This window comes from Bos indicus x Bos taurus, chromosome 8 (genome assembly GCF_003369695.1).
Source record: "Bos indicus x Bos taurus breed Angus x Brahman F1 hybrid chromosome 8, Bos_hybrid_MaternalHap_v2.0, whole genome shotgun sequence".
NCBI classification, from domain to species: Eukaryota; Metazoa; Chordata; class Mammalia; order Artiodactyla; family Bovidae; genus Bos; species Bos indicus x Bos taurus.
In genome coordinates, this window is record NC_040083.1 from 108647941 (window position 1) to 108675145 (window position 27205).

General features: G+C 46.4%; 1 protein-coding gene across 1 annotated transcript in view; it reads right to left on the reverse strand.

Moving 5' to 3' along the window:
• Positions 1-9529: 9529 nt before the first annotated feature.
• BRINP1 (BMP/retinoic acid inducible neural specific 1) overlaps positions 9530-27205 on the reverse strand; it is a 198869-nt gene continuing 181193 nt past the window's right edge. The window contains exon 8 of the mRNA XM_027550652.1: positions 9530-12948. Within this exon, the coding sequence (XP_027406453.1) occupies positions 11808-12948 (1141 nt within the window). The 3' untranslated portion in view covers positions 9530-11807. The remainder of the gene's footprint in view (positions 12949-27205) is intronic.

Consider the following 27205-nt stretch of genomic DNA (forward strand, 5'->3'; position numbering starts at 1 on the left):
ATCAAGATTTCCAGGAGAAATATCAATCACCTCAGATATGCAGATGACACCACCCTTATGGCAGAAAGTGAAGAACTAAAGAGTATCTTGATGAAAGCGAAAGAGGAGAGTGGAAAAGTTGGCTTAAAGCTCAACATTCAGAAAACGAAGATCATGGCATCCGGTCCCACCACTTCATGGGAAATAGATGGGGAAACAGTGGAAACAGTAAGAGATTTTATTTTTCTGGGATCCAAAATGACTGCAGATGGTGATTGCAGCCAAGAAATTAAAAGATGCTTACTCCTTGGAAGGAAAGTTATGACCAACCTAGACAGCATATTGAAAAGCAGAGACATTGCCAACCAAGGTCCATCTAGTCAAGACTATGGCTTTTCCAGGAGTCATATGGATGTCAGAGTTGGACTATAAAGAAAGCTAAGTGCTGAAGAATTGATGCTTTTGAACTCTGGTGTTGGAGATTCTTTAGAGTCCCTTGGACTGCAAGGAGATCCAACCAGCACATCCTAAAGGAGATCAGTCCTGAGTGTTCATTGGAAGGACTGATGTTGAAGCTGAAACTCCAATACTTTGGCCACCTGATGTGAAGAGCTGACTCATTGGAAAATACTCTGATGCTGGGAAAGATTGAAGGCAGGAGAAGAAGGGGACAACAGAGGGTGAGATGGTTGGATGGCATCACCAACTCAATGGACGTGAGTTTGAGTAAACTCCAGGAGTTGGTGATGGATGGAGGCCTGGCGTGCTGCGGTCCATGGGGTTGCAAAGAGTCGGAAACAACTGAGCGACTGAACTGAACTGATTCTGGGTATATTATCTTATGTGTATGTGTGCTAAATCACTTAAGTTGTGCCCAACTCTTTGTGATCCCATGGACTGTAGCCTGCCAGGCCCCTCTGTCCGTGGGATTCTCCAGGCAAGAATACTGGAGTGGGTTGCCATTTCCTACTCCAGCGGATCTTCCCGACCCTAGGATTGAACCTGCATATCTTACATCTCCTGCATTGGCAGCTGGGTTCTTTACCAGTAGTGCCACCTGAGAAGCCCATTTTATCTCCATAGTCTTTTTAAATCCTCATAACAGCCCTATTGGTGGGTGCTGATACCTTCCTGTAAGGATGATGAAACCAGCCTCTGAGTGATGAACTAACTTTCCACATAGCTAAGGCTTGGTGTGGGCCAGGGTTCACCCTCAAAGGAAGGTGACTCCAGAGTTTGGGCCCTTATTCACTATTATGAAGAGGCAGGCAGGTCAGATGGGTTTCTTTCATCATCACTAAGCTGACCAGAACTTTTTACGAGACAAGTTCTTTGAAGTGGGTCAGTTCCTGGGCAAGCACTTGGTTCAGACACAGCTGCTGCAGGCTGTGGGGTGATGGCCATTTAGTTGAATTTCACCTGGTATTGGTAGGATGAAGAAAGCAAAAGTGAATGAGAGAGAGAGAGTCCAGTCAAACAGCATCAGGTCAGCCATGATGACAGATGAGGAATGCAGGCCCCGTGGCTGAGAGTCTTAGAACAGGCAAAGTCAGAAGGGGAGGCTGGGAAACAGATGATACATGAATTTAGGTACAAGAGCAAGACTCCATGCATTTAGGGAAGGGGTGGTGACGTGTCCCCCTGCCTCTCCAGCACTCTCAAAGAATGTAGGTTCTCCTTTCTTCAGGGACAGGGGAAACAAGGCAGAAGAAAGAGACAGGAGCTCAAGACACTAGACCAGGAGCCCACGTACTGGGTTCCAAGCATAAAATGGGATAGCAGAAGGGCTGACCAGATCCAGTGCATTTGATCCCATGTTGTCATACTTGAAATCCTGCAGCGGTCGCCACTTGCTCTTAGGATAAAGTCTAGAATCCTCTTGTGAGTCGCAGGGCCCATGACTACACATACTCTTACCTTCTGCCACTCCTCCTCCCAATCCCCAGTTCATTCCTCTTTCTCTCTCTCGCCCTCTCCCCTTTTCTCTCTCTCATCTGCAGCTGACCTGAACTATCTGCATGAACTGTTACACCTCGTGGAACACATTTCCCTTCCTCGTTGTTCAACTCTTACTTATCATTCTAGGCTCCCATTCAACATCAGATCTTCCAGTGCTTTCCATGACTTTCTCCTTTCTCTGTCCAATCTAGGTTTAGGGGTTCATGCTGTTTATTGCCATTGCATCTTATACTTCCCACTCCTTAACACGTATCCCACTTCACAATTAATACCTATCTTTCTCTCCAAAGTATAGACCCAAACTTTGAGATTTATCCATTGACTGAGTGTCAGAGTTGAACCCTGACACTCTCGTCTCTACTAAGAACAATATTCTGACTTTGAGACTGAACTTGTAAGGGGTTGTCAAGCGGCTGCAGCTGTAGGGAGAGGCAGTCCATGTGAGCTGGGAACCAGACAGGTCCTCAGTTGCCATATCCACATTCAATGGAGCAGACTCACCAAGTCCTTGGCTTGGCAAATCTTTCTTAGCACCTCATCTCTACAACATTTGAAAGAAATTAAAAAAAAAAAAATCTGCCCTGAACTTTTCCACTATATTTAGACTATTTCCTCCTCTGCCAGCCTTCTGTTCAACTGAACCTAGCAGAAAACTCCCTTCCCAGGTGCTTCCAATTTGCAGGTGTCCTTTGTGCTGTGGGTGGGATTTTAAGAAAAAGTTTGGTCCTTTTCAGGAGGCAGTAGCAGCCCTTAATGTACCAACACGGAGCTCACTCTGCTGTTCCTGGCTGGGTTGCTAAGCAACATTCCTGCTTGCCTGGAAATGGGGTGAGGCTGGACCAGGCTTTGTCAGAGAGGATGCTGGGAACAGCCACCACTTCTTTTCATTACTTCTCTTACAAACTCAGTCTTTCATTGTCTTTTTCCTTGATTCCATTTCTGCCATTTAAAAACGATGTCTTCTTCAATTCTACCCTCCCTCTGTGTGTTTTGCCTGTGAACTTTTGGAAGCTAGAGATTTGTCTAACTCTTCCACCGAGCTCCTATGCTAAAGGTGACAGCCGAGGAGCACCATACTTAACATGGGGAAGCCAAGGGGCCTACTGGGGCCATGATTCCAAGCTGTCTTGAGCCACGCCATGCCCAAGGGAATCACGAGAGCCAGCTTTTACTGAGTGCTTAGCATGTACCCAGAAAGTTCTAGACAGGCCCTTACCTGCACTAATTCACAGAAAGAGTGGAAATCTGGCAAAGGAAACGTCCTCATGGCAACTGGATGAGTTATTATTCTCCCCAAGGGACAGAGGAAGAAACACCAGAGGGGCTGAGTAACTCTTCGAGGTCCCAGAGTTTGTAGAAGGAACCAAGAACTGAGCCTCTTTAGTCCCCAGATGCCCACGCTGTAACTGTTCCATCTTACTGCTTAATTTTGTGCTGTACTGCTAAGTCGCTTCAGTCATGTCTGATGCTATGCAACCCCATAGACAGCAGCCCCGTCCCTGGGATTCTCCAGGCAAGAACACTGGACTGGGTTTCCATTTCCTTCTCCAACGCATGCATGCATGCTAAGTCGCTTCAGTCGTGTCTGACTCTGTGCGACCCCATGGACAGCAGCCTACCAGGCTCCTCTGTCCACAGGATTCTCTAGGCAAGAATACTGGAATCGGTTGCCATTTCCCCCTCCAATTTTGTGCTAAGAGAGTAAATTATGAATCTAAACTTTAGTTACTTACTTTTTGGTGCCCTTATTTCCTCACCTATATAACGCAGATAAAAACAGCTCTCCCTTAGGGATTCATGAGGCTTGAATTAGATACGTGTGAAGTACTAGGATATTACAGAGGAGCAGTAAACACCCATGCCTTTTTTCCTGTCCTGTAAATGTGTGCTGAATTGCATTTCCTAAGACCTTACAAGATTGACCTTACAAGGTTAGAAGGTGAAAAAGGCATTTATTTATATTCCCCTTTCCATACACATTGCTTGAAAAATCACGTGTAGATGTGACTTTTGGGTAAACATTTAAAATTCTTTAATCACAACATAGTTTATTTATTCTGTTTTTCTGTCTTTGGATCACTGTAAGAGACAGAAAATTGGTTTGCATGTTATGACCAAGAATGACAATTCTGGGACTTCTAGGATGGAGGGGTACAAATAGTTTGAGAAGGTGGAGTGACACAGGAAGCTGAATGAGGAACAAGGAAGATGTCTTTACAGAATCGCACCATCTATAAAAGTCGTTCTCCATCCTCCCCAAAAATCCGAAAGATCCCTTCCAGCCCTGTGGGGGGATGGGCCATGGGTTGATTTCAGGGGTCTTGGATCAGACTGACTCAGACCATGTTGAAATGTAGGAACTGACCCAGCTGGAGATCAAAGGCCTCCTCTTTGTATCCTAGGTTTGGACTATGGTTTTCATCTCCTGCTCCCCAACCTGCATATTTCACTCCCTCAGCCCTGCTCTTTCCCAGAGAAAAGCAATGCACAAATCCATAGCACTTTGCCCAGAAAGATGGTGGGCCTACCTGGAGCCAAAAGGCTTCCCTGAGGAGTTCGTGCAGGAGGATGAGATGCATCTGGGCTCTGTGGCAGATCCTGCTCTTTGGGATGGAAAATCCACCCCAGACACACATTTCTCCTGGGTCCCTGCTGAGGCTCTGTGATTCCAGGAGTCAGTACATTTAAAGCTATCTGGTGCCCTTGACTCTGGCTCACGGAGGAATTGAATGGTTCTGTAATCAAATAGTGGTGTCAGATGCCTTTTAAGGTCTGGATTATTCTTACAAATAACTTTGCAAAGCCATTTACTTTCACTTATTGGGGGAAACTGTAGCAGAGTTAAGAGACCTGTTTTTTTGGAGACTGACACATCCTCATTCCAACCCTAGCTTGCCATAGGCAAGTTTTTTCATCTTTCTAAGACTCCATTTCATCATTTGTAACCTGAAGTGATAATTAGACCCACCTCAATGGGTTGCAGTGAAGTTAAATGAGTAACCTGCATCAAGTTCTTACTATAGTGTTTGACCTGTATAATGAGCCCCATTGATATTAGCTACTATTATTAAGAATATTACTTTGCATACATATCTATCTATCTAAAGTATATTTTTATATATGTCACTTATTTAATGAACTTATAGGCTTCCTATATGCCAGTCACTGTTCTAGGTCCTTTTTTTTGCTAAGTTACTTCAGTCGTGTCCGACTCTGTGTGACCCCATAGACGGCAGCCCACCAGGCTTCCCCATCCCTGGGATTAAACATACATAATTCTTATAACAACCATGATGTTAGAGAGAACCTATTGAGAACCGCATTTTTACAGAGGAAGAAACTGAAGCACACAGAGGTTAAATGTCTCAGTGAAGCAGCGTAGGTAGTTAAGTGGATGAGCTCTAATTATTTTCTCCTGTCTCCAGGCTGTACTCTTAGTTACAGCCCTATGGTGCCAGTGATTTTCTCATGTCAGGAATAATGTTGACTGTAACAGTTAAACCACTCACCTGGAAATTGGGGGATCCGAGTCCAAATCCGAGGTGTCTAATAATTCAGGAAAACCCAGCTCCTGGGTCTAGGTTTTAAGCACGGCATCCTTTTGCACACCAACAAAATGCTAGGTGATATTACTATTAATTTATAATTACATAACCTGCAATTAATACCATATAATTAATATCCCTTGGCAGGGTTTATAATCACCCTCTAATTTGTAAGAACATGGCAATTTCCTCACTGGTGCAAGCCTGTGGCAGAATCAGACCAATCTTCCGTCCCCAGTTAAGGCTGACACAGATCATTTGCCATCCATGGTGACATGAGCAGGAAAATGTGGGCCTGCCGCTTGTGGGCCCCTTATTTAAAAATTATATCAAAGCCATTTTCTTCCTGGCACAAGGGGCTCCATGTAGAAGTTTCATTGCAACTATGGCATCTTGAATGAGGACAGGCTCCTTGTTCATTCCTGGGGTGGAGCCAGTGCAGTTTTGGTGAACACCTACCAAACAAGTTTGGGAGCAGAGGTCAGATACTCAAATGAGAGAAAGTAAATTTGTGACTTGTGAAGCTCATGTGTCTATTCCAAGCTATTTGATGGAGAAGTTTTTTTTTTTTTTTGGTAACTGATTTAATACTTTAAAATGTTTGTGTTCTTTTGAAATTAACATGTTGAAATCCTAACCCCCAGGTATTAGGAGATGGGACGGGGTGGGGGTGGGAGGCGGGGTTAGGTGATGAGGGTGGAACCCTCATTAATGGGATTTGTGCCCTTAATTTGTGCCATTGCCTTAGAGGAAACGGCAACCCACTCCAGTATTCTTGCCTGGAGAATCCCATGGACGGAGGAGCCTGGTGGGCTGCAGTCCACCGGGTCGCAAAGAGTCGGGACAGGACTGAGTGACTTCACTTCACTTCCCTTCAAGAGGCCCAGACAGCTCTCTTACCATTACTGCCTTGTGAAGACAAGTGGGGACCCCGTGCTTTATGAACCAGGAAACGGATCCTCACCAGACACTTGAATCTGCAGGGGTGTTGATCTTGGAAACCCCAGCCTCCAGAAATGTAGGAAATAAATGTCTGTTGTCTGAGCCACCCCATCTGTGGTATCGCTGGAACAGACTGAATCGAGGAGGACAGTCTCCTTTCAATTTCATGTGCAATTGTACCAGGTTCAGGGAACTGGACTCTCTCTCCACTGATGATGTAATACTCACCAGTGCATGCCTGCTCATCCTCTCGCCAAGCTCATGACTTTCTGGTTTAGAGACCTCTTTCTTTAGTGCTTACACACAATGTATCTATTTAATAAATTTAGTATTTAGTATGGGCTTCCCTGGTGGCTCCACTGGAAAGAATCCACCTGCAATGCGGGAGACCTGGGTTTGATCCCTGGATTGGGAGGATCCTCTGGAGAAGGGAAAGGCTACCCCTTCCAGTATTCTGGGGAATTCCATGGGGAATTCCTGGGGAATATCCTGGGGAATTCCATGGTCTATATAGTCCACAGTATATATGTTGGGTTTTATTAACGTGACCGACACTGTCATTTCCATTAAGGTGTTTACCTGTATGTTAGAAACTTCCTTCGCTGGGGGCAGGATTCAGCTGTATGAGCTACATTGGCTTGATATGGGATCCTAGGCCAAACTATGCTTAAGACAGGGAAAAGGGAACTAGACGCATGCCCAGTGTTCAAGGCTTTCAGGATGACTTTGAGTACAACTCCTCATCGCTAAAAGGTGAAGTTTTAAATTTCATAAAATACAGGGTTTAGACTAGATTAGAGGCACTTACTGAAGGTTTGTAGTATTTCAGAATGTTCAAGAAAGATTATTAAGGGATCTGTGAAATATTCAAAAGTGTATGTGAAGGTACTTTTTTATTTGGAAAGAATCCAGAGCTTTTGCATTTCTCAAAAAGATCTGTAATTCCCCTCAGAGGTGATTTTCTCCCCATGGGATCAAAACGGTCCCATTCCATTCCCCGAATGCATCTTGATCTGTGTGTTGTTGAGAGGAAAGAGGGTTCCAGACCCAAGTAGTCAGAGAATGTACTGCCTGCCTCGTGCAGAATGCTAACCAATAGATGCAACACTGAAGTGAAGAATGACCTTACACTTGTCATTTCAGGCTCTGATCATGATTTAAAGAGACAGGGATATTGAGAAAGGAGAGTTCATTCAGGTAACATCTTCCATCTAGGTTCTTGGCTTGGTGCAGCTAGAGCCACTGGTATTACCCTGTTCTCAGGTAGAGAGGGCGCTCTGCTCAGTCTGAACTCATTATAACCAACCAAAGATTTGCATTGATCTTCAACTGAAAAAATGCCCATTAGAGATGATTTTGGTGACATAGAAGAGAGAGACTATTTGCATATGAAGTTCAGTTCCCTATTATTACGGTTGATTCTTTTCAGTATCATGGGGTTGCTTCTTGTCTTGGCTAGGAGGTTGGACTGGATAATCTTTTACCTTGAGATAGTGAAAAGGGAACTATGATCATGATCACTGTGCAAATTTTGCCGAATAACTTTGAGTATAACTTCATCTCTGAAGGTTGAAATTTTGCACACCTTTAATGACCGCTTTAGCCCAAAGAGCCCATAGCTCCATGTGTCTGCACTTCTCTCCACTTTCCCTGCTGTGGTGACCATCTTTAATCCTATTGGATTTGCCTTAAAGTCTATTTTGAATGCTATTAATGGTACTACGTCAGCTTCCTCTTAGTTAATACCTGTCTAGGATACCTTTATGCATCTTTTTCTTTTCAAACTTTTCTACCTTACTTTTACATTTGTAACTTGCAGTCTGACCACCTCTTTTTACTGATTAGTTTTACCCAAGTACATTTATTGTGGTTATTTGTGTAGTATGTTTGGTTATTATGTTTATGTATCTAGCTATTGATATTTTAATGAATCTTTTATTTCTCCTGTCTGCCTTATTTTTAATTAAAAAAATATCTCCCTATTAACTTGAAAGTTCTACAATCTTCATCTATTATTTTAGGGGTTCATCATTTCTCACACTTTGGCTCTATGACACCTTCCCTCAATCATTTATCACCATCTAGTGGATCCATATTATTCTTCTCACTTTCTTTCCAAAAAGAATGGAGAATTGGAGAAAGTGTTTGTCATTGAGACGATTTTATCAACATAGACAACCCAACAAGTTATGCTACATTTAAAAATATATTTGTGGCGATGGATAATCCCTGAGCCTCTTTCCTTCTATTGTGTCAACTTGTTCTACTTCCTAATCTTTCTTCCACTTATGACATGTAGTCTCTGTGCAATTATGATTTCAATCAATGAAGGGAGCCTTGCTGTTAGTGTGACCTCTTATTGCCCTCCTCTTTGAAGGGGGAAGATATGCCAGGGTCCAGAATTTTCCAATGATTTTATCTGATAGCTAATTAATGGCCTTTTGTGGTTTCCATGGCAATGCCACGCTTTGCTGTCAGGCTTATCCAACGGGGCATTCTGTTCACTCTTTTGCCTTAGCATCAGCATATTAATCAGACACCATAGGTCCTTGGTTGTTGCATCAAACTGGTAAGATGCTAATTGAATTAAAATCTCACTTGAAGGCTTCAGGCTTCTCTTCCCCAATAGCTGGAGGGACCTTGTTAGCTCAAAGAGTTGGACCCAAGAAGAAGGTGCCTGAAAATCCCCAGAACGTTGTATTCTTTTATAAAAGTATTTTCCTTTCACCTTTGAACAAATATTTTGATGTCTGAATCTCTCTGTCCTTGAAAATTTATCTGATTTCCCTGTCCTTTCCAATCATTAGACATTGTTTATTCTCTTTGTAATATGATATGATGTAATTATTCAGTAATACTGTCAAGGTAAAGAGAAGAAAACCTTCCTACACACACACACACACACACACACACACACACACACACATGGGTGGTGAAGTCTGGGGAACAGGCTTCTTGTTATTTGCCCAAGTCCTTTTCATTTTCAACACTCAGGATGAGCATGTTCATCTAAAGGCTGTACCAACTGCATGAACTGAGTTCATAACTTCTTCAGGGCTGCTCTCTGCGTGTCTGACCCCACAACAGCACTCATCATGGTGTACTGTAATTATTCATTTTTTATTGGTTCATATGTCTTTCTCATTAATGTATGAGGGGCACAAAAAGCATAACCCGTTTCCTTACAGATATTTTTCTGGCATGCCCCATTCATCTCCCAAGTGTTGAAGAGGGACTTCCCTGTGGCCCAGTGGTCACGGCTCCATGTGTAGAGGGTGTGGGCTGTTGAGATGTTTGATGGTTTACTGACCTGCTATAAAATCTTTTGCTTGATGAATAGCTGCTATGTGACTTTTGCATGAATGATTTCCAACCTAAATGAATACCGAATCTGCTCAAAATCTGCGGGCCAAACAACTATGATGGTGTGAAGCACAAATTGTTAAATTGGTATCAGAATACATGCTAATTCATACTAAAAACTGGAACATTAAATTTGGAATTTCACTATGGGAAAAAAAAAAGGATATAACTTCCCCCCTCCACACACATACTTAAACTAGATAGGTCTTATGTGTTGTATGCACTGAAGCCTCCTTCTTTCATCTTAAACTATACAGGTAGGGGTGGGGGTAAGTGTTTTCTTTGAGTCAAAGTGTTACAGACTCTGGTGAGCCCTGAGATAGTTTCTGTATTTTATCTACGAAAGCACTGACATGAGAAATGTACATTCTAGAACTGGAACAAGTCAGTGGAAGGTACACAGATGCTGGTAAATGTATAGAAGAACCATCTAATAATTAGATCTGTTTAATAACATAAGCTGGCATGAGCACTACTGATCCCCTTCAGTAAAAGAGGACTCCAAGGAATGTGGAAGACAGAACTACATGGGTTTCCTGTCCCAGAAATGGGCCAGTCAGCAAACAGGGGTGATGTCCCAAAGATAAGATTTGCACTGGGCAGACACCAAGACCAGAGGAGTCCTATTTTCTCTCCCAACCCTGACGTGTGTGATCCTATTTCTCTGCCAATTTGGAAATGACTCAGATGCTCGAAGCATCTCTAGCAAGTACTACCATAGCAGGAAGATAAATGCAGAGTTCCTGAAGGCTAAGACATGCTTTCTGCCCCAATCCTCTACAGATGTGCTTTGAAATGAGTTCTCTTCCTTACAGCTCTCCTTTCAATTTAAACCCAAGTCCCAGACAAGGCTTCTCAGTTTTCAGAGATGCCCAAGAAGTGGCAGTGTTAGTGCATTGTGTGTGTGTGTGTGTGTGTGTGTGTGTGTGTGTGTATTCTGAGTTAAAGGATCATGTTTTAGATACCTACTTGGGGAAGTCGGCCTGGCAGACCAATGCAATTTTAAAACCCACCCTATTTTATTTTGGGTGTTGACTTTAAATCAAAGTAAAATATGCAGAGCGCTTCCAGGGTATCTGACACCATTTTTTTTTTTTTTTTGGAGACAATTTAGTTGAAATGGGTTTCTTCGTTAAAAGAAAAAAAGGGCTATCAAAACAACCTGAGACTGAAAGCTACTCCATCCCTTGGCAGCTCAGCTAGAGGAGTAACCACCACCGTGGCCAGCGTGATGTTAGAAGGAGCGCAGCCAACGGGGTCAAAGGCAGGTTCACCTCGCTGTTTGGCCAGTAACCACATGTAGCCTTGGGCTCGCCAGTCCTCTCTGAGGCTAGTTCCCAAATGCAATCCAGGAGATCAACAGGCCGATCTCAAAGGTTTCCTGATGGTTTTAACACCCTGTGATTATGTGAATGCCTCTCCCCCAGGGTCCCAGGGTCCCCTGTTGTTCAGCTTCAGTGAGCTTCAGTCTACTTAGTGTGAGAGAAGCTATCTGGGTGAGACAGTGCTGTCACTATATCTCCACCCTCATGTGTAGACGAGTCAAAAGAACCACAAGGAATTAGGCATAAAGAGGGAAGAAATCGTAACCGAAGAAATATCTTCTTTATCTATGTCCATTTCCTCCCACAAGGAAAAATGGCAGTGTCGGTTGTACATTACATATAGCTTTCTCTTTCGTGTTTAATCGTAGCACCTGCACAGCAGAGATCTTTACAATTCGTTGCATATGCTCTCTCCCATCCCCCCCACTCAATCCAGCACCTGAGGCCTGAGCAGCACCTCCCTCCGAGCTCCTCCCAAGACTGAGACCCTTCTTCACGACAGAGTATAGAAATAACAAACATGCCCCACGGTTTTATACAGTTGCTAGAACGTTTTTTCGTTTCCAACAAATGAAGACTTTTCCTCCTTTCTTTTGAATAGTAATTACACTTTACAAATGTGTGTTTGTTTTGCTTTGCTTGGTTCTGTTCTGTTTGTACAACAAAAGGGAACGCCCGCGGCCAGGAGCCCGGGTTAACAGAGCTTGGCTGTCATCTGATCCGACTGTTTGAGAATCTCAGTGTTGTAGAGGTCCAGGGCGTGGTTCACCCTGATGATCTCGCTGTTGGTCAGTTTCAGGCGGTGTTTCAGCATACAGGAGAACAAGTCCAGCTGGGGTTTCCCCGGGGCCACAGGGGGGGCCAGGCGATTGATTCGGTCCCGAATATCCAACAGGAGGAGCATGACAGACGAAGAGGAGTAGAACTGGCCGCCCTGCGTGTAAGACTGGTTGACCTGCTGCACGGCGCTGCGCAGGAGGTCGGCGTTGAACCTCAGGCTGTACCCGAACACCTGCACATCCGAGATCTTGATGTAGAACTGCCTTTTGGAGGGGTCAGACAGGTCCACGGGGCCCTGGCCAGTCTCATTGCGCAGGAGGGTAGGGAGCCGAGTCCGACTGCGTAGGTAGATATGGACCGTCTCGAAAAACGTTTTCCACCGGTTGCCCAGCAGCAGAGTCCAGTTGTAGCACTGGCTGTTCTGGAGGCGGATCTTCTCCCAGCGCGGGTAGCCGAACTCGCCGAAGGGCATGTTCCAGCCCTCCGAGTGGCTCCCGCTGAAGGGGTTGATGTAGACGAAGAACATGGGGTCCAGGCTGCTGTTGCGCATCTGGCAGATGCGCATGGACATGCCGATCACCATGTGGATGAAGTCCATGCGGTTCTTGTTGCTCTTGAGAGTGAGGGACAGGCGCTTGCGCCACCGGGGGTCGAAGAAGGTGTCGAGGCGGATCTCGTTGCTGATGAAGGTGGTGTGGACGTAGAGGCGCGAGTCCATCTTCTGCAGCAGGTACTTGAGCTCTAGGTCCTGGAAGTCCAGGTCGGTCTCGAAGCTGATGAACTGCTCGCTGCGCTCCGAGTCCACGTTCTGCGGTTCGCAGCGGCCTCGGTACAGCTTGTAGCCCTTGTTGCAGGAGCCGCAGAGAGAGATGTTGGCCAGACTGCACATGGCGCAGCTGTTGTTCCCACCGATGATGCAGGGGATGGGGCGCTGGCACAGTGTGGTGCTACCGTGGCACACGCAGCTCCTCTGGCTCTCCAGGAAGGTGCCCCAGAACCCGTTCTCATTGCAGTAGAGAAGCGACTGGACCCTTGCAAGCCACTGCTGAATTGTCCTGGGGGACAGAGGGGAGATGGAGAATGTTAGCCATCATGGGTGGGCTTGTGGTTCTCCAGCTGCTCATGCAAACTGGGGCTGCCCAGAGAATGAAAGGACAGGGTAGGGCAGTTCTCACAGGAAGAGCACTGAATGTCATTGCTGGGAGTGACAGTGTAGCTCTGGGTAATGTTGAAGACCAGCTATATGACCTTCTACTTCCCCTTCTAATGTTCAGTGTCCTCATGTGTAAAAAGGAAAGGGATGAAGTAAAAGTGTTCTTTGAGGTCCTCCCAGCTTTCTAAATCTATTATTCATTCATCTCAAAGGCATTTGATTCAGAAAATTAAAGTGTATAAACTCAAAAACCCTGCTGAATGACAACAGATTGTAGCAAGTCAGCAGTAAAGACGAATTGAGGGGTTATTTCTTTTAACCTACACCTGATGTTTCAACCCTCTTCACAGATTCCTCCCATAACATCCAAAAACTTCAGCAAAAAACGAATTCTATCTTATATTACTCCAGAGCTCATGGCAGTGCTTCCATATTGATGATCTCACGTGATCCTAACATTGCAGTTTCAAAACATGTAAGAAAGATGCTATTCTCCCCCATTTTTCTCCGAAATTTCAGTTCAGTGAAATTTCCATCACATTACAAATGTCTAGGTCCCCCTCTCCACAGCCCCTCAACACTTTTATAAACAAACCCGAGCCTGTCCCGGATTCCAGCCTCTGGAACATTCCAATGAAGACAGATACTCAATCAGATAAGAAGCAACAGAAGAATAAGTTAAAAAAAAAAAAAAGATGTAAGACAGTCAGCTTAGCAGCCTCTCATCTTTCCTCATTTCTGTGCAAGTCCCCTCTTGGCCGTATTCCACAGTAAGAATAATTCCTTACATGTGTCTAGCACTTTTTACCCTCCCATTTCTCACTTGAGCTTCACAACAACACCCCCAAAATAGCTTGCAACTTGAGGTCAGTCTGAGATCTCTTTGAGTCCTGGCTCCTCCACTCCTGAGCCCGGGGAATGCTGGCGGTTTCCCTCACCTCCCTAATCACTCTGCCCACGCTGGTCTGTGGTAAGGATGGCATGAATTTTTATGTGAAGTCTTAGCCCTTAACTCGGTAGGTATTAGGGGCTCCATAAAAGTTAGGCTCTTGTTATTCCTGCCAAGGGACTCTCAGCTCCATTTTCTAGACATGGCAAGAGAAGCTTGGAGGCAAATAATACAGCGAGTGGGTAGAGGAACCTTCTGGCTCATAGCCAAGGCTTTTTTTTTTTTTCCCCAAAGAGTCAAGGAAGCGTTTTTTTAAGGCTGTTGAGTGCCACAGTATTGTTGTGAGGATGACAATGGTAGCAGTGGCTCCTGATCCCCCATTTTTTATTTTAGGCCATGCTGTGTGGCATGCGGGATCTTAGTTCCCCAACCAGGGATCGAACCCATGCCCCTTGCACTGGGAGCCTGGAGTCTTATCCACTGGACTGCCAGGGATCCCCATTTTAGAAAACTGGAGACAGAAGCCCTTCTGCATTGTGCTGTGTCTCTGGTACGACGTGGTAGCCATGCGCCTGTTCTCTCGCTTCCTCTGCCCAGCCACAATCGCCAAACCAAGAACCAGGAGACAAGCAGTGCAGCCTAATCCTGAACGGCTCGTGCACTGGCCCAGGCTGAACTTAGTTCGAGGCTCTGCAAGGAACAAGTCACTTCATGTCTCTGAGATGCAGTGTCCATATGCAAAGGAGAATAATAAAACCTATCTTAGGCGCTGAGGGAGAGGACTGAATGAGATGATGCCTTTAAACATTTAGCACAGAGCCAGGCATAGACCAATTATTAAAGGTAATAATAAGTATTCTTATCCCAGAGAATAAGCTCTTCTTTTGAAGCTACTGAGACACTTTCAGGATTTCCCTATCTCTCTGGGGTGGAGGGAAACCATTTGGTTACTGGGACGTTTGGAAATGGATACTGTTGAAACTTGGCTTCCTAGAATGCTGCCTGCTTATCAGCTGAGAGAAAATGGAGGCATAATTAGAGCGCTCCTTGAAAGGGCTCTGCCTTTAAGCCCACGGAATGATCCTGGCTGTGGCAATGAAACCTCCCTCAGGACATTCTGAACACTGTATTGCAGCCCCTATTTTTTTGGTCAGTTTCCCCTCCAGGCTCTAAGGCATGAGAGAGGGGAGCCCTCCTTCTCTGAGCATGGAGCCCAGAAATGTTTGCTGAATGAATGAGTGAACGAACACTGAATGAATGAACAGACCAAAATTAATATTTTTTCTTATTTTTCATTAAACAACAACAAACTCCGCTTCTGTCTCCCAAGCTGCAGTATTAGTTTTCAATCCCTTCCACCCACACAGCTCCAGGCCTCGGCGGTCTCTGCTTCGCGTGGACCAATCCTATTACAGCCTGGAGAACAGCAGAGGGCCCAGCCTTCAGGAAACGGAGCTGGAATGATAATGAGCCACGCGGCTCCCACCTCCGGAGCCAGAGCATCGACTGAATATGGGGTCTGAGTCATCGGAGAGTGCTGTGAGCCACAGGGGCCCGCCACACGTCTCCGATTGCGTGGTTCTATCTGACCAGAGCGTCATTTCAAAACGCCCCTTTCAAAGGACCCACACTTAGCCCCGTCACTCCCTCTCCAGGCGACAGGACAGTACCCCATTGAGAGCTCCTCTGCTCCCATCTGCAAGGCATTCTATAAGCCCGGAGAGCGCCCCCTTTCTCGTGTCTCATCATTGGGACCCTTTGTCAGGACTCCCACCCCCCTCTCCTTGAATCAATGCCTCCTTGTGGCCGGGCTCTCAGCACCCTGGGGGTGGGAGGGAGGGGGCAGATGGAGGCCCCCGGGGAGGCGGCCACTGGCGGAGGGGCGAGGGGCCGATTAGGATTCCAGCCCTGTCGAGCGGGAGGCACCGGGGACAGAGGCCCTCTGAGGCGCAGCCGAGAGCTGCCTGGCACCTGCATAATCGTGAGGTTGTGGGCCGGATCAAAGAAGGCATTAAGGGTCTAGAGGAGGACCACGAAGGAGGCGGGCGCCCGGGAGGGGGTGGGGAGCACCCGGCGGGAGGAAGAGAGTAGGGAGGAGAGAGGTGGGGCCCCGGGAATCCTGGGTGCTGGAGGAGGTGCGGGAGCAGGGGCCAACCCAGAGTGAAGGAGGAGGGGCGGGAGAGGGGCAGAGGTGACGGAGTGAAGCAGAGTGGAAGTGGCAGTGGCTCCGTCGTGTCGTGGACTGAAAGTCCGCCAGGCTCCTCTGTCCATGGGATTCTGCAGGCAAGAATACTGGAGTGGGTTGCCATGCCCTCCTCCAGGGGATCTTCCCCACCCAGGGATCGAACCTGGGTCTCCCGCATTGCGGGCAGATTCTTTAGCCACCAGGGAAGCCCTGTAATCAGAGTAGGTGGAATGTGAATGAAGCAACTCAGCCATGCCTTGCAGTACTGTAACTCCCAGAATCAGGGAATGTAGACCCCTGATGGGCCATCTGCTTGCAAACAATCCTTTTCTGAAGGAGGGCCCAGAGAGTGGTCAGACCGGGTAGAAATGTTACTGTTAAGTCCCAATTCCCAATGTCAGTGAACTTTCCTTAGATTCCAAAGTCCTTCATTTTGAAGAGATGAGCGAAACCAGAAAAAACAAGCTCATCCCAGTTTTTTGCACCCCTGTCCTTTTAGCACAAGCAGCTTCTCATAATGAGGACTCCACTGCCATCAGAGCAATCTCCTGCACCTTCTCCACCTCTAGCTACTGCTCTGGGGAGCGGTCACTGATCCTCAGAAATCCTGCCAGGCTGGATGGCAGGCATGCTTAAAGCCAGCCCAGGGAGTCAGTGAGCGGCTCAACCACCAAGCACTCACTGTACACCAGGCTCCGTGCCGGAGTTCTCCCAGAGCAGCCTGGATAACCATTGGCAGCACAGAAAGCGAAGCCCCGAGAAGCAGGCAGACTTGTCTGACATCACAAACTTATTCCACATTCCAGACCAAGCTCTCTGACTCCAGCATGGGCGCGCTTTCCGACGAACCACAGTATAAAATTACAGCCGGCCAAAAGAAGGAAGCATGCCATAAGAAGAGATGTAAATGGAAATAATGGGAAAATACTGAAACTTTGAACGTGTGAAGGGCCTATTAGCACATTCCTGCTTCCCCTGGACCTGCCAGTTATCCCTCTGCTCCATTCACAGATAATTGGAGCTCACCGACAAGTGCTCAGGGAAAGGCTAGGGACCAGGGGTTGGAGGGACCGTGATCTATAAATACCATTTCCCAGGCTGGCTGGCGACAGCCCGCCTCAACCCTTGCAATGCAGGAGCACTTTAATAGGCCAGCTCCGGGGGGTGGGGGCTGGCACAGTTCCCACCACAAGGTAGTCCATGTGTGACAGTGGGCACCAAATTTTAAGGTACTTTTCTCTGTCCCTGGAGATCCAAAGCATCTTCCCTTTTCAGCCAAACATGAACTTCAATACGTCCAATTCAGCATCTTTCTGCTGGATAGGACCCCAGTTTGTTCTGATGGAGTGGGGGTCGGGGGAGTGTTGATGAAAGGAAAGGAAGGAGGGCAGGAACTTGCATTTTCATTCCTAAAGCTGGAACCCCCTGGGGCCTGGTAGGCAGGCTCCCACAGAGGTGACACACGAAGCAGCTTTGACCACAGAGGCAGAGAACCTTCGAGAAGAAGCAGCCCTGGAAATATCCAGCCCATCTCCCTCATGTTTAGACCTGAGCCTTGAGGTCTGGTGAGGTGGAAGGTTGATGTTTTCCAAGTACTTTCTCTATCATGGCAGCCAGCGTTTACCCTCACATTAGCCCCAGGAGATAGGACTGCCTCGTGATTTCCATCCCACCGAGAGGGCTCGGAGGACCAGAGCGGACAGCAATGTGCCCACGGTCACACAGCATGGACACAGAAGATCAGAGCTCAGGATGTCTCCATCCAAACCCCATTGTGCCCTCCACTCCCCACTGTACTGTTCCTCCCCTCTCAAACCCAGGCTGGAGGAGGAGCTGGACGGTGGTCCACGGAGATACCCCCGCTGCTCCCCTGCAGGCTAGGTCTTGGCCTCAGCCAGGGTTTGCCCAGGAACTGACAGGCCTCCTGGCAGCACAGCTGGAGTCACTCCGCATTTGGAGGGCAGAGACTCTGCCACCCGGGGCTTCCCATCAGTGCTTTCAAAGGTGCACACCTCCCTCTCAGAACCACCCGGGTGGGGAGCCCAGGCTGTGATTCCTAATTCTAGCAAACTTCCTGCTGATTTTAATTGGAGGTTTTGACCAAGACAGGAATGCAGTGCCAGGCCAGTGGCATTTTAGGGACGATCATACAAATCAAGTGCCAAGGAGAAAGGGGAGAACAGCTCTAGGCTCAAAGAGAAAACTAGAATCCAGAAGTCTCATTTGCCTACCGGAAGTGTTTGTTTAAAAGGGAGAGTTTTATTTTTTAAATAATGAAATTGGAATTCTGAATCATTATTTATGCCTTGTGCTTCTTCCTTGGTATTTCTGTAACACTGTAATGGGTGTCTGAGTAATTCTGTGAGACTCTACAAACTGTGTACTTTACAGAGCAGAGACTAGGAAGACAAACAGTTGTTCTTAGGTTTCTGATGATGCACTGTTTTGGGGGGTGTGCTGTGTATGACTCTGTGTGTGTGTTACATTAACAGTGCTGACAGTAGATGAATATATCCATGCATGGAGCTCTACTGAAAGAAGCCTCAGTTTATGGACATGCCAGCAAGAACTGGAACTGGCCATCAGACCCACTCAGTGTCCATTCTCCCCACATTCTTATTTAGTTTTAATCATTCCCCTCTCTGAGCTCCTATCTTTGACTTAATAGTTTCTTCTTCTTTCTCTCAGTTTTTCACATGATGTCAGAGATTCCTGGAACAGTTCACAGCAGTGGGAAAAAGACCCGAAGAGAATCCTGGGGTCTCTCCCCACGATGCAGATGTTTTCTGGTTTGGTGTTGTGCCGTGAAGGCAATAGGTCTTTTGGGGGGAGGGCAGAAGCTGAGGGCAGAAGGCAGGAGAGGAAGATCAGCAATGCAAAAATCTGACAGTCTTTAAAATCAGATTGTCAGAAGTTTAACTGGGAAGGATTACGAAACAGCTTTGGCAGTTACAGTTTTGTGTCTGGAAAGAGGTGACAGGTAACATTTTCAAATTTGGCTTTCTGCTTTGGGGCATGGCTGTGCTGAAGGCAAGTGAAGGAAGGATCCAGAAGCCTCCTTAGGGCTGACAGAGAGGCTAGAGTAGCAGGAAGCTCCCAGGTGGAGAGCTGCAAGAGCGACTTACTCTTCCTGGGCAGTGGGCAGGCAGAAAGGCAGACACAGACCGAAAGGCAGGGATGGTAGAAGCAGCTGGTCAGGGCTAAGGGGCTGCATCCTGAAGTACAGAGGTGGCCCTCGAGGTCAGCGATCCAGGCAGGGAGGGGGACTCGGCCGAGGAAATGCTGGGCCTGCTCTACCACTATTTTGCTGTGGACATTTGACCTTGGATAACTCACTTCACCTCTTTGATCCTCAGTTTCTTTATCTGTCAAACGGGAAAGGTAATACCTACCTTACATTTAATCTTCAGAACAAGAATCAGACACACAAAACTCCTGGGAGGTTTGCAGTGAAAGGGCGCTATGATTGACCATTAACCGTTATTATTACTGAGGGCAAAGAATAACTGTGTTTCATAAATGTTCCAGGTAAAAATACTCCTTTTGGTTACTAGAACAGCCCAGTTGATTATAGCTTAATGTCCTAATCTCACTGGTCACTCACCTTCCACGGTTCTAATGAATGCTGTCACCATGAAGCTTGAAGAAAGAGCTAGATGTGGCTCTGGAGTCAGAAAAGATGGGGTATGGAATCCCAGCTCTGCTGCTCATTACTTAACCTTCAGCTAATCGCTTGTCCTTCCTAAGTTTCAGTTTTCTCAACTACAGAATGGAAGAATAATACATTACTTGTGGGATTGTCTTAAAGATCAGATAAGATAATGGATGCAAAGCTCCTGACATAGAGTAGGCGCACACTGTCTCTCACGAAAACAAACTGTTGTGTTCTTCTTGAGCTCACAAAGAAAATGGTCCTTTTGAAATAAGTACAGCTTTAAAATTCCAGGGAAAGAATTCAATAATTGTTGCTGGATCCATTGAATATTGATATTAAAACAGCAACCTCAAAATCTCTTCTTGACACAATCTCTTCTATACCCCAGTTTCATTAACAGAGGGATTATAGGTCTAAATGTGAAAAGTAATACAATATTAGCATCTCTAAAGCACCTTTTAGAAGAAAACAGAGAGGGGCATCATTACGAGATTGGAGTAGGTAAAGATTTCTTAACACAGCTCACCATAAAGGGGGAAAAAACACACTGATTAATAGGGCTATATTAAGATTAAAACATATCCATCAAAAGATACCATTCAAAGAGTGGAAAGACAAGCCTGAGTTAGAAAATATATTTGCATTACCTCTACCCAATCACAGACTGTATTTATAGTCCATAAATAACTCCTACGCTGGCTGGATGCTGGGCTAGAAGGCAGTTCATACTGCCTGAGTCTGCCACTCCTTTCTGAGTCTCTTTAAACCAGAGGAGATGCAATTATCACGATTTACATTTTTCTTCACAAAGTTCTCACTAAACTGTTTAATAAATGTGATATGTCTCCCCTACCCCCAAAAAATGACCAAAAGGGGAAGTAGGCAACTGATAATGATGATATGACTGGGCAGGTCAAAAAGAGGATATTCAAAAGGCAATAAGCACATGAAACTCCATGTCATTAGTCATCAGGACCACGTCCACTAAAATTGCAACGGGATACACTGCAGGATGCTACGATCAAAATAAAAAGGACGACACACACTAAGTGTATGTTCATATCCACAAGGACGTGGAACAATGGAAAACTCTTCTGTGCTGTGCTACCTGCAACAGAGATCACTGGCTCAGCAATGTGGGAAAATCAGGAAGTACCTACTGAAGCATCTGTAAAGCTGAATAAGCCCGCCCCTAGCAGACCGCACAAAGTCGGACATGACTGAAGCGACTTAGCAGCAGCAGCAGTAGACACCCAACACAATGCACACGGAAGTTCACCCCAGGGCATGTGGAAGACAGCAGCACGTCCTTTGCAGCCCCATGCTGGAGACTGTGCAGCAGGAGAACAGAGGTCTAGAAACACAGCGGAGTGCCCTTGCGAATGAGTGTGCCGAAACCACACGAAACAGCGCGGAGGAATCTCACAGAAGAACGAAAGGTAAAAGAAAGCCAGATACCAAGGGCCACACTGTGTAAAAGAGGGAAAACTGCACTAGAGCGGGAGCAGCCCTGAGAGGCGTGACTCCCTTGGAGGGAAGGCTGGTGGTACCTGATGGGAGCGAAGAGGACCGAGGGGCTTCTGCCCTGGGGATGACGCCCTGCTCCTGGATCTGGGTGCTGGTTACATGTAGGAATTTATTTTGTGAAAATTCATCTTGCTGCACACTTAACGGGATTTTCACTTGCTATATAACTCTAACACTTCCATAAAACATTTACCCCCCAAAAAAATCCTTTAAAACAACCAGAAAAACACTATTAAGGCAGCAATATGTTACATTTTTCTATCACTTTTAAACTTTCTAAAGCTCTTCCAATGGGTTCTCAGATTTCGATCTGCACACTTTTTCTGTGTCATAGGTTGGATTGGAAAGGGTATCAGGGATTATTAAGAATATGAAAAACTGGGCTCAGAGAGGCAACATGATGTCCTCAAGGTCACCAGTGAGTTGTCACATTGCTGAGATTACAACTTGCCCAGGTGTGAGTTTGTTGGGCGATGTGGAGGGTGGAGGTGGGGAGGAGCACAGGGAAATGGTGCTGAAGAGGATAAAGAGCTACAGAAATGGTTAGAACTCGGTTCTATTTCTGACTCACTCCTCTGGAGTCTATTCTGAACAGGAAGCCACTTCTGAGCCTCAGGAAAGAAAAAAAAGAAAAACTAAAACAACAAAAAGGGTCTGAAGATGCTTATTTTCTTGTCTTACGTCAACGGAGTGAGTCAATTGCCCTACCTGCTACAAATGCACAAGGACACCCAGGGGTGGGCCTGGAGATCCCTGGTAGTGCTGGGCTGAACAAGCCTTGTGCATCTCTTATGCGGGAGTCAGCTGCCGGCACACATCTCTGCCCCTCACCCCGAGCGTGCACCCTTGGGGTGCTGTGGGGTTTGGCCTCACTGCCTTCTTTACCCCCATAAATAGAAAAGAAATGCAAAACATATTCTTAGTTAAAAGCTTCGTTGCCCCAATGGTTGGGAGGGTACTTCTAGGCTTCTGTGACTGACAGCAGGCTGCCCTGAGCCAGCCAAGGGTTATCTGTGGGCTTGTACCTCTTCCTCCATAGGACAGTTGAATACACACTCAAAATGGATCTTTGTCACGAATTCGCTGCCCGCCCGCCCCCCCCCTCCCCCCGCCGCGCAGGGTGCCTGCACTGGTATGGTGCATACACCCATCAGCAGGTCAGGGGCCATGAAAGAAGGTGAAAGTGAAAAGTGACTGGGGTCTCCTGCGTTGTAGGCGGATTCTTTACCAACTGAGCTGTGAGGGAAGCCCCAGGGCCCATGAAAGCAGCAATTAACTATGGCGGGTGCAGCAGTCTGTGTGTTTAGCATGGCGGATTTTCAGAGTTCCAGACTGGAATGATGCCTAGGCAAGCCTTGGTCCGTGGGCACCTGAGAATAACCCACTTGAGGTCACAAGTAGTACCTGGACCCCCCAAAGCAGAGTATTTCCTTGGAGGAAGGAGGCACCCTGCACACAGCTCACCCTCTCTCAAGGGGATGCACAGCCTTCTCCCTAGGTGCCTGTGCACTGGGGGAAAGGAAATATTCACACTTTTCAAGCATTACTGGACACTGGCTTTGAATGGATAATCTTTCTAGGAGACACAGAATGTCACTGTGGTCTACTAATCAGCATAGGTGTTTATGCGGGGGTCAGGTATCAGTGGAACTTTCGTTCGGGTTCTCTCAGAAGGTCTGGCGGTTATTTCCTGTGGTTATTTCCCCAGTATTCTGGAATACTCCACAGCTGGCACAATCCCCTTCCTTCCCACTTCTGGTACCCTTTCCAAATAATAAAAATTATACTGTGGAACATCCTCTGCTTTAACCAGCTTCCAAGAGCACAAAAGAAGAACAACAACATTTACCCAGGCTGAAGCACGGTGTAGGGGGCATAAACCACAAGATAAAGCCACTAAAACAACCGCTGTCTTGATTGATGAAGATTCTCAAGGGCCGGTTTGTATTAGAAAATATTTCTTCACAAGGTCCGTGAACAGTGCGCTGCCCTCTGTACTAAAATGTATCACAGTGGAAAAAAACAAACAAATGAAAAGCCCACAATGTACAGCAGGTAGCCTTGCATCCTCTGACACTCCTGCCACGGACAGGAGATCTCTGGTACCTCCCCTTGAATCTGGACGGGTTCCCGGCACCTTTGATTGCTGAAACGGGGCAGAAGCGATTCACTTAGCGATTCACGGACTCAGCTCTCAAGAGACCAGTAGCTTCTACTTCTTGTTTCTTGGAAAATTTCCCTTGGAGCTCTGAGGCCACTTATAAGCAGTCTGACCACACTGCTGGAGAGAACACATGAACAGACCCTGAAGATGGGAGCTGCCCAGCTGAACCTGGCTTTCTGACCCTCTCTGCTAAGGCTCCGGATATGCAAGCAAAGCTTTCTTAGAACCTCAAGCCCAGCCCAGCTGCCAGTGGAATACCACTGAGAGGCTGCAAGTAACTTCCTGTGCAACAGAAGAACTGCCCAGCCAATTCTGGTGCAAATTTCCAACTCACAGATCATGAGCATAATATAATGATTGGTGCTTTAAGGGCCTAAATTTGGGTCACTTTGTTAAACAGCAATAAGTATTCAAACTATTATATACCCTGAGCCCCCGGAGAGAACCCAGGATCTCTCTTCCCTGTTCCATTACTACCCAAGTTATTTAACTGAATGAGGCAGAACTTTAAAAACGTCTCCTCTCTTCCCAGGCTCTAACCCCAGGACTTGTGGATATGGTAAGATATCATTCCCAAGACTGTGTCCTGATATTTGGCACACAGATTATCTAGGTGACCTAATCTAGTTAGAGGTATCTCTTTAAGAGCAGAGAGTTTTCTCTCCTGCTGGCAGAAAGGGAATTTGGAGAGATCTGACTCATTGGAAAAGACTCTGATGCTGGGAGGGATTGGGGGCAGGAGGAGAAGGGGACGACAAAGGATGAGATGGCTGGATGGCATCACTGACTTGATGGACATGAGTCTGAGTGAACCCCAAGAGTTGGTGATGGACAGGGAGGCCTGGCGTGCTGCGATTCATGGGGTCACAAAGAGTCAGACACGACTGAGCGACTGAACTGAACTGAACTGAACTGAAGCAAGAGAAGGACTTGCTGCACCTTTGTTCCTATGAAGGCGCAGTGGTCCATGTGCCAGGACTGGAGAATAGCCTCTAGGAGCTAAGAGTGACCTCTGGGCCAATGACCAGCAAGGAAAAAGTAACCTCAGGCCTACAACCACAAAGAAGTGAGTCCTGCTAACAACCAGACTGAGCTTGGAAGAGGGTTCTACTCACAACTTCAACATCTTGACTTCTGCCTGTGAGACACCAGCAAAAGATCCAGCCACACCAGGCCTAGCCTTCTGACCCATGGGAGCTGCGGGATAATAACTGTGCGTTGCTTTCAGCCTCTAAATGTGTGGTGGTGTGCTACAGAGCAATACACAAGCAATATAGTGTGCATATGTGCAAGGGAGTCAAGCCAGTCAGTCCTAAGGGAGATCAATTCTGAATGTTCATTAGAAGGACTGATGCTGAAGCTGGAGCTTCAATGCTTTGGCCACCTGAGGAGAAGAGCTGACACATTAGAAAAGACCCTGATGCTGGGAAAGATTGAAGGCGGGAGGAGAAGGGGATGACAGAGGATGAGATGGCTGGATGGCATCAATGACTCAGTGGACCCTGATGCTGGGAAAGATTGAAGGCGGGAGGAGAAGGGGATGGCAGAGGATGAGGTGGCTGGATGGCATCACTGACTCAGTGGACATGAGTTTGAACAAGCTCTGGGAAACAGTGAAGCACAGGGAGGCCTGGCATGCTGCAAGTTCATGGGGTTGCAGAGTCGGACATGACTGAGCGACTGAACGACAGCTCTGTTTCATTTCACTCTTTAATAAAATGACGGGAGTAGGTTAGATGAACTTTTAGGCTCCCTGACAGCTATGGCATTGTATGCTTTTGTAGTCTTAGGCCATTTAGCCTTCCTGAGCTCCAGATTCCCAAGGTAAAGCACAGGCGCAGGCCCGATCTCAAGATCTCTGTAAACAGAGCTGTCTTATTCACCACTCCACCAGGACCCCTTGCACAATGCCTGGCACTTAGCAGGTAATCACTAAGTATCTGCTGGATGAAGGAACGCATGGGTAAATGAACGAAGATTTGGTGTAATTATTAATGCACATATTCTCCAACAAGAACAAAGGGCTATGCCTATACAGGAGGGCAACAAAAGAAGGCGTATTATTTCATAATGCTGGGCTGGTCGTTAATCTCTGTAAGCCTTAGTTTTCTCACCTGTGCCTGGGGAATCTAATCCGTGTTCTAGCTCTACCCTCTCAAGTTAATACAAGGATCAGATAAGACCACTGCTGTGACAGTCCTTTGCAAAACAAAATAATCTATATGTAAGGTATCTGTCTTGTACATAAGGTATTTGTCTTAGTAATAGTTTACTTTTTAGAGTTAGGAATGCCTCTAAGCCAAATGGGGTAAATTTATTCCCTAATTATACCAGAGACTGAGTATCTTCCTGCTGTTATTTTGGCCGCTGCTGGTTAGCAGTCCTGCCACCTCTCAGCAGGAGTTGTACCTGCTGGGAGACTGAGCCATTAGCATCTGTTTAAGCAGAAGGTGTTAGAAACTCAACTCAAAGGAGTCTGGCTGGAGGCTGAGGCTCTCTCTTGTCAGGAACTCACAGCCTGTGGTGGCACACCAAGTATTCTGGGCCACTGCCTCTCCACCTGGAGTAACTCATTCTCTTCCTCTGCTGTGTGCAGAGGAACCCAAACCCTTTAAAACATTTAGAAAGAATGCTTCTGTGACCAGACAAGTTTTAGAAAATACACGCATGATCCCTTCTCTACTGATTTTTTTTAAAAAAACTTAATATTTCCTAAACTTTTCAACCAACACATTCCTCCCCTTCCCCCACTCCTTCACCCCTTCCCAATATCCTATTGATGCCCTTAAGGGAACTAATTTTTGCATGGTTTCCACCAAGTGCACACATCGTGGGATGAGACTATACTTATGGCAGTGAAAAGAGGCTTCCAATCCAAGGTGAGTTTGGTCCCCAGACCAGCAATATCACTATCATCTTGGACCTGGGACCCATCCCCCACCTATGGAATCAGAGACCCTGGGGGAAGGGTCCAGCCAGCTGTGTTCAAAAAGCCCTCCTGGTGATGGTGAGGACCACTGCCCTAGCCAACAGATCAGTGGTAAAGCTCATGTCAGCACAGGGAAGAAACACCAAATCCTTTTACATCCTGGTGAGAGATTCCACTGATTCTCTAGAGAACATTTCCTAATTGCATTCCTGGTATTTTTCCCCAAAGGCTATTCATCATCTAAAAGGTAATATACAAATTCCACAGCTAGGTATTCAATCCCTCCACAATTTCACTTCAAAACACTGATCTAATCTTATTTAATAACAATTAGGGCAACCCCACTAAGAGCTAGTATTTGTTTACTGCTTGGTATATGCTAAGAACACTAGAGGTCCTAGAGATAGATTCAAGAAAATTAGAGATACCAAGGGAACATTTCATGCAAAGATGGGCTTGATAAAGGACAGAAATGGTATGGACCTAACAGAAGCAGAAAATATTAAGAGGTGGCAAGAATATACAGAAGAACCATACAAAAAAGAGCTTCATGACCCAGATAATCACAATGGTGTGATCACTCACCTAGAGCCAGACATCCTGGAATGTGAAGTCAAGTGGGCCTTAGGAAGCATCACTATGAACAAAACTAGTGGAGGTGATGGAATTCCAGTTGAACTATTTCAAATCCTAAAAGATGATGCTGTGAAAGTGCTGCACTCAGTATGCCAGCAAATTTGGAAAACTCAGCAGTGGCCAGAGGACTGGAAAAAGTCAGTTTTCATCCCAATCCCAAAGAAAGTCAATGCC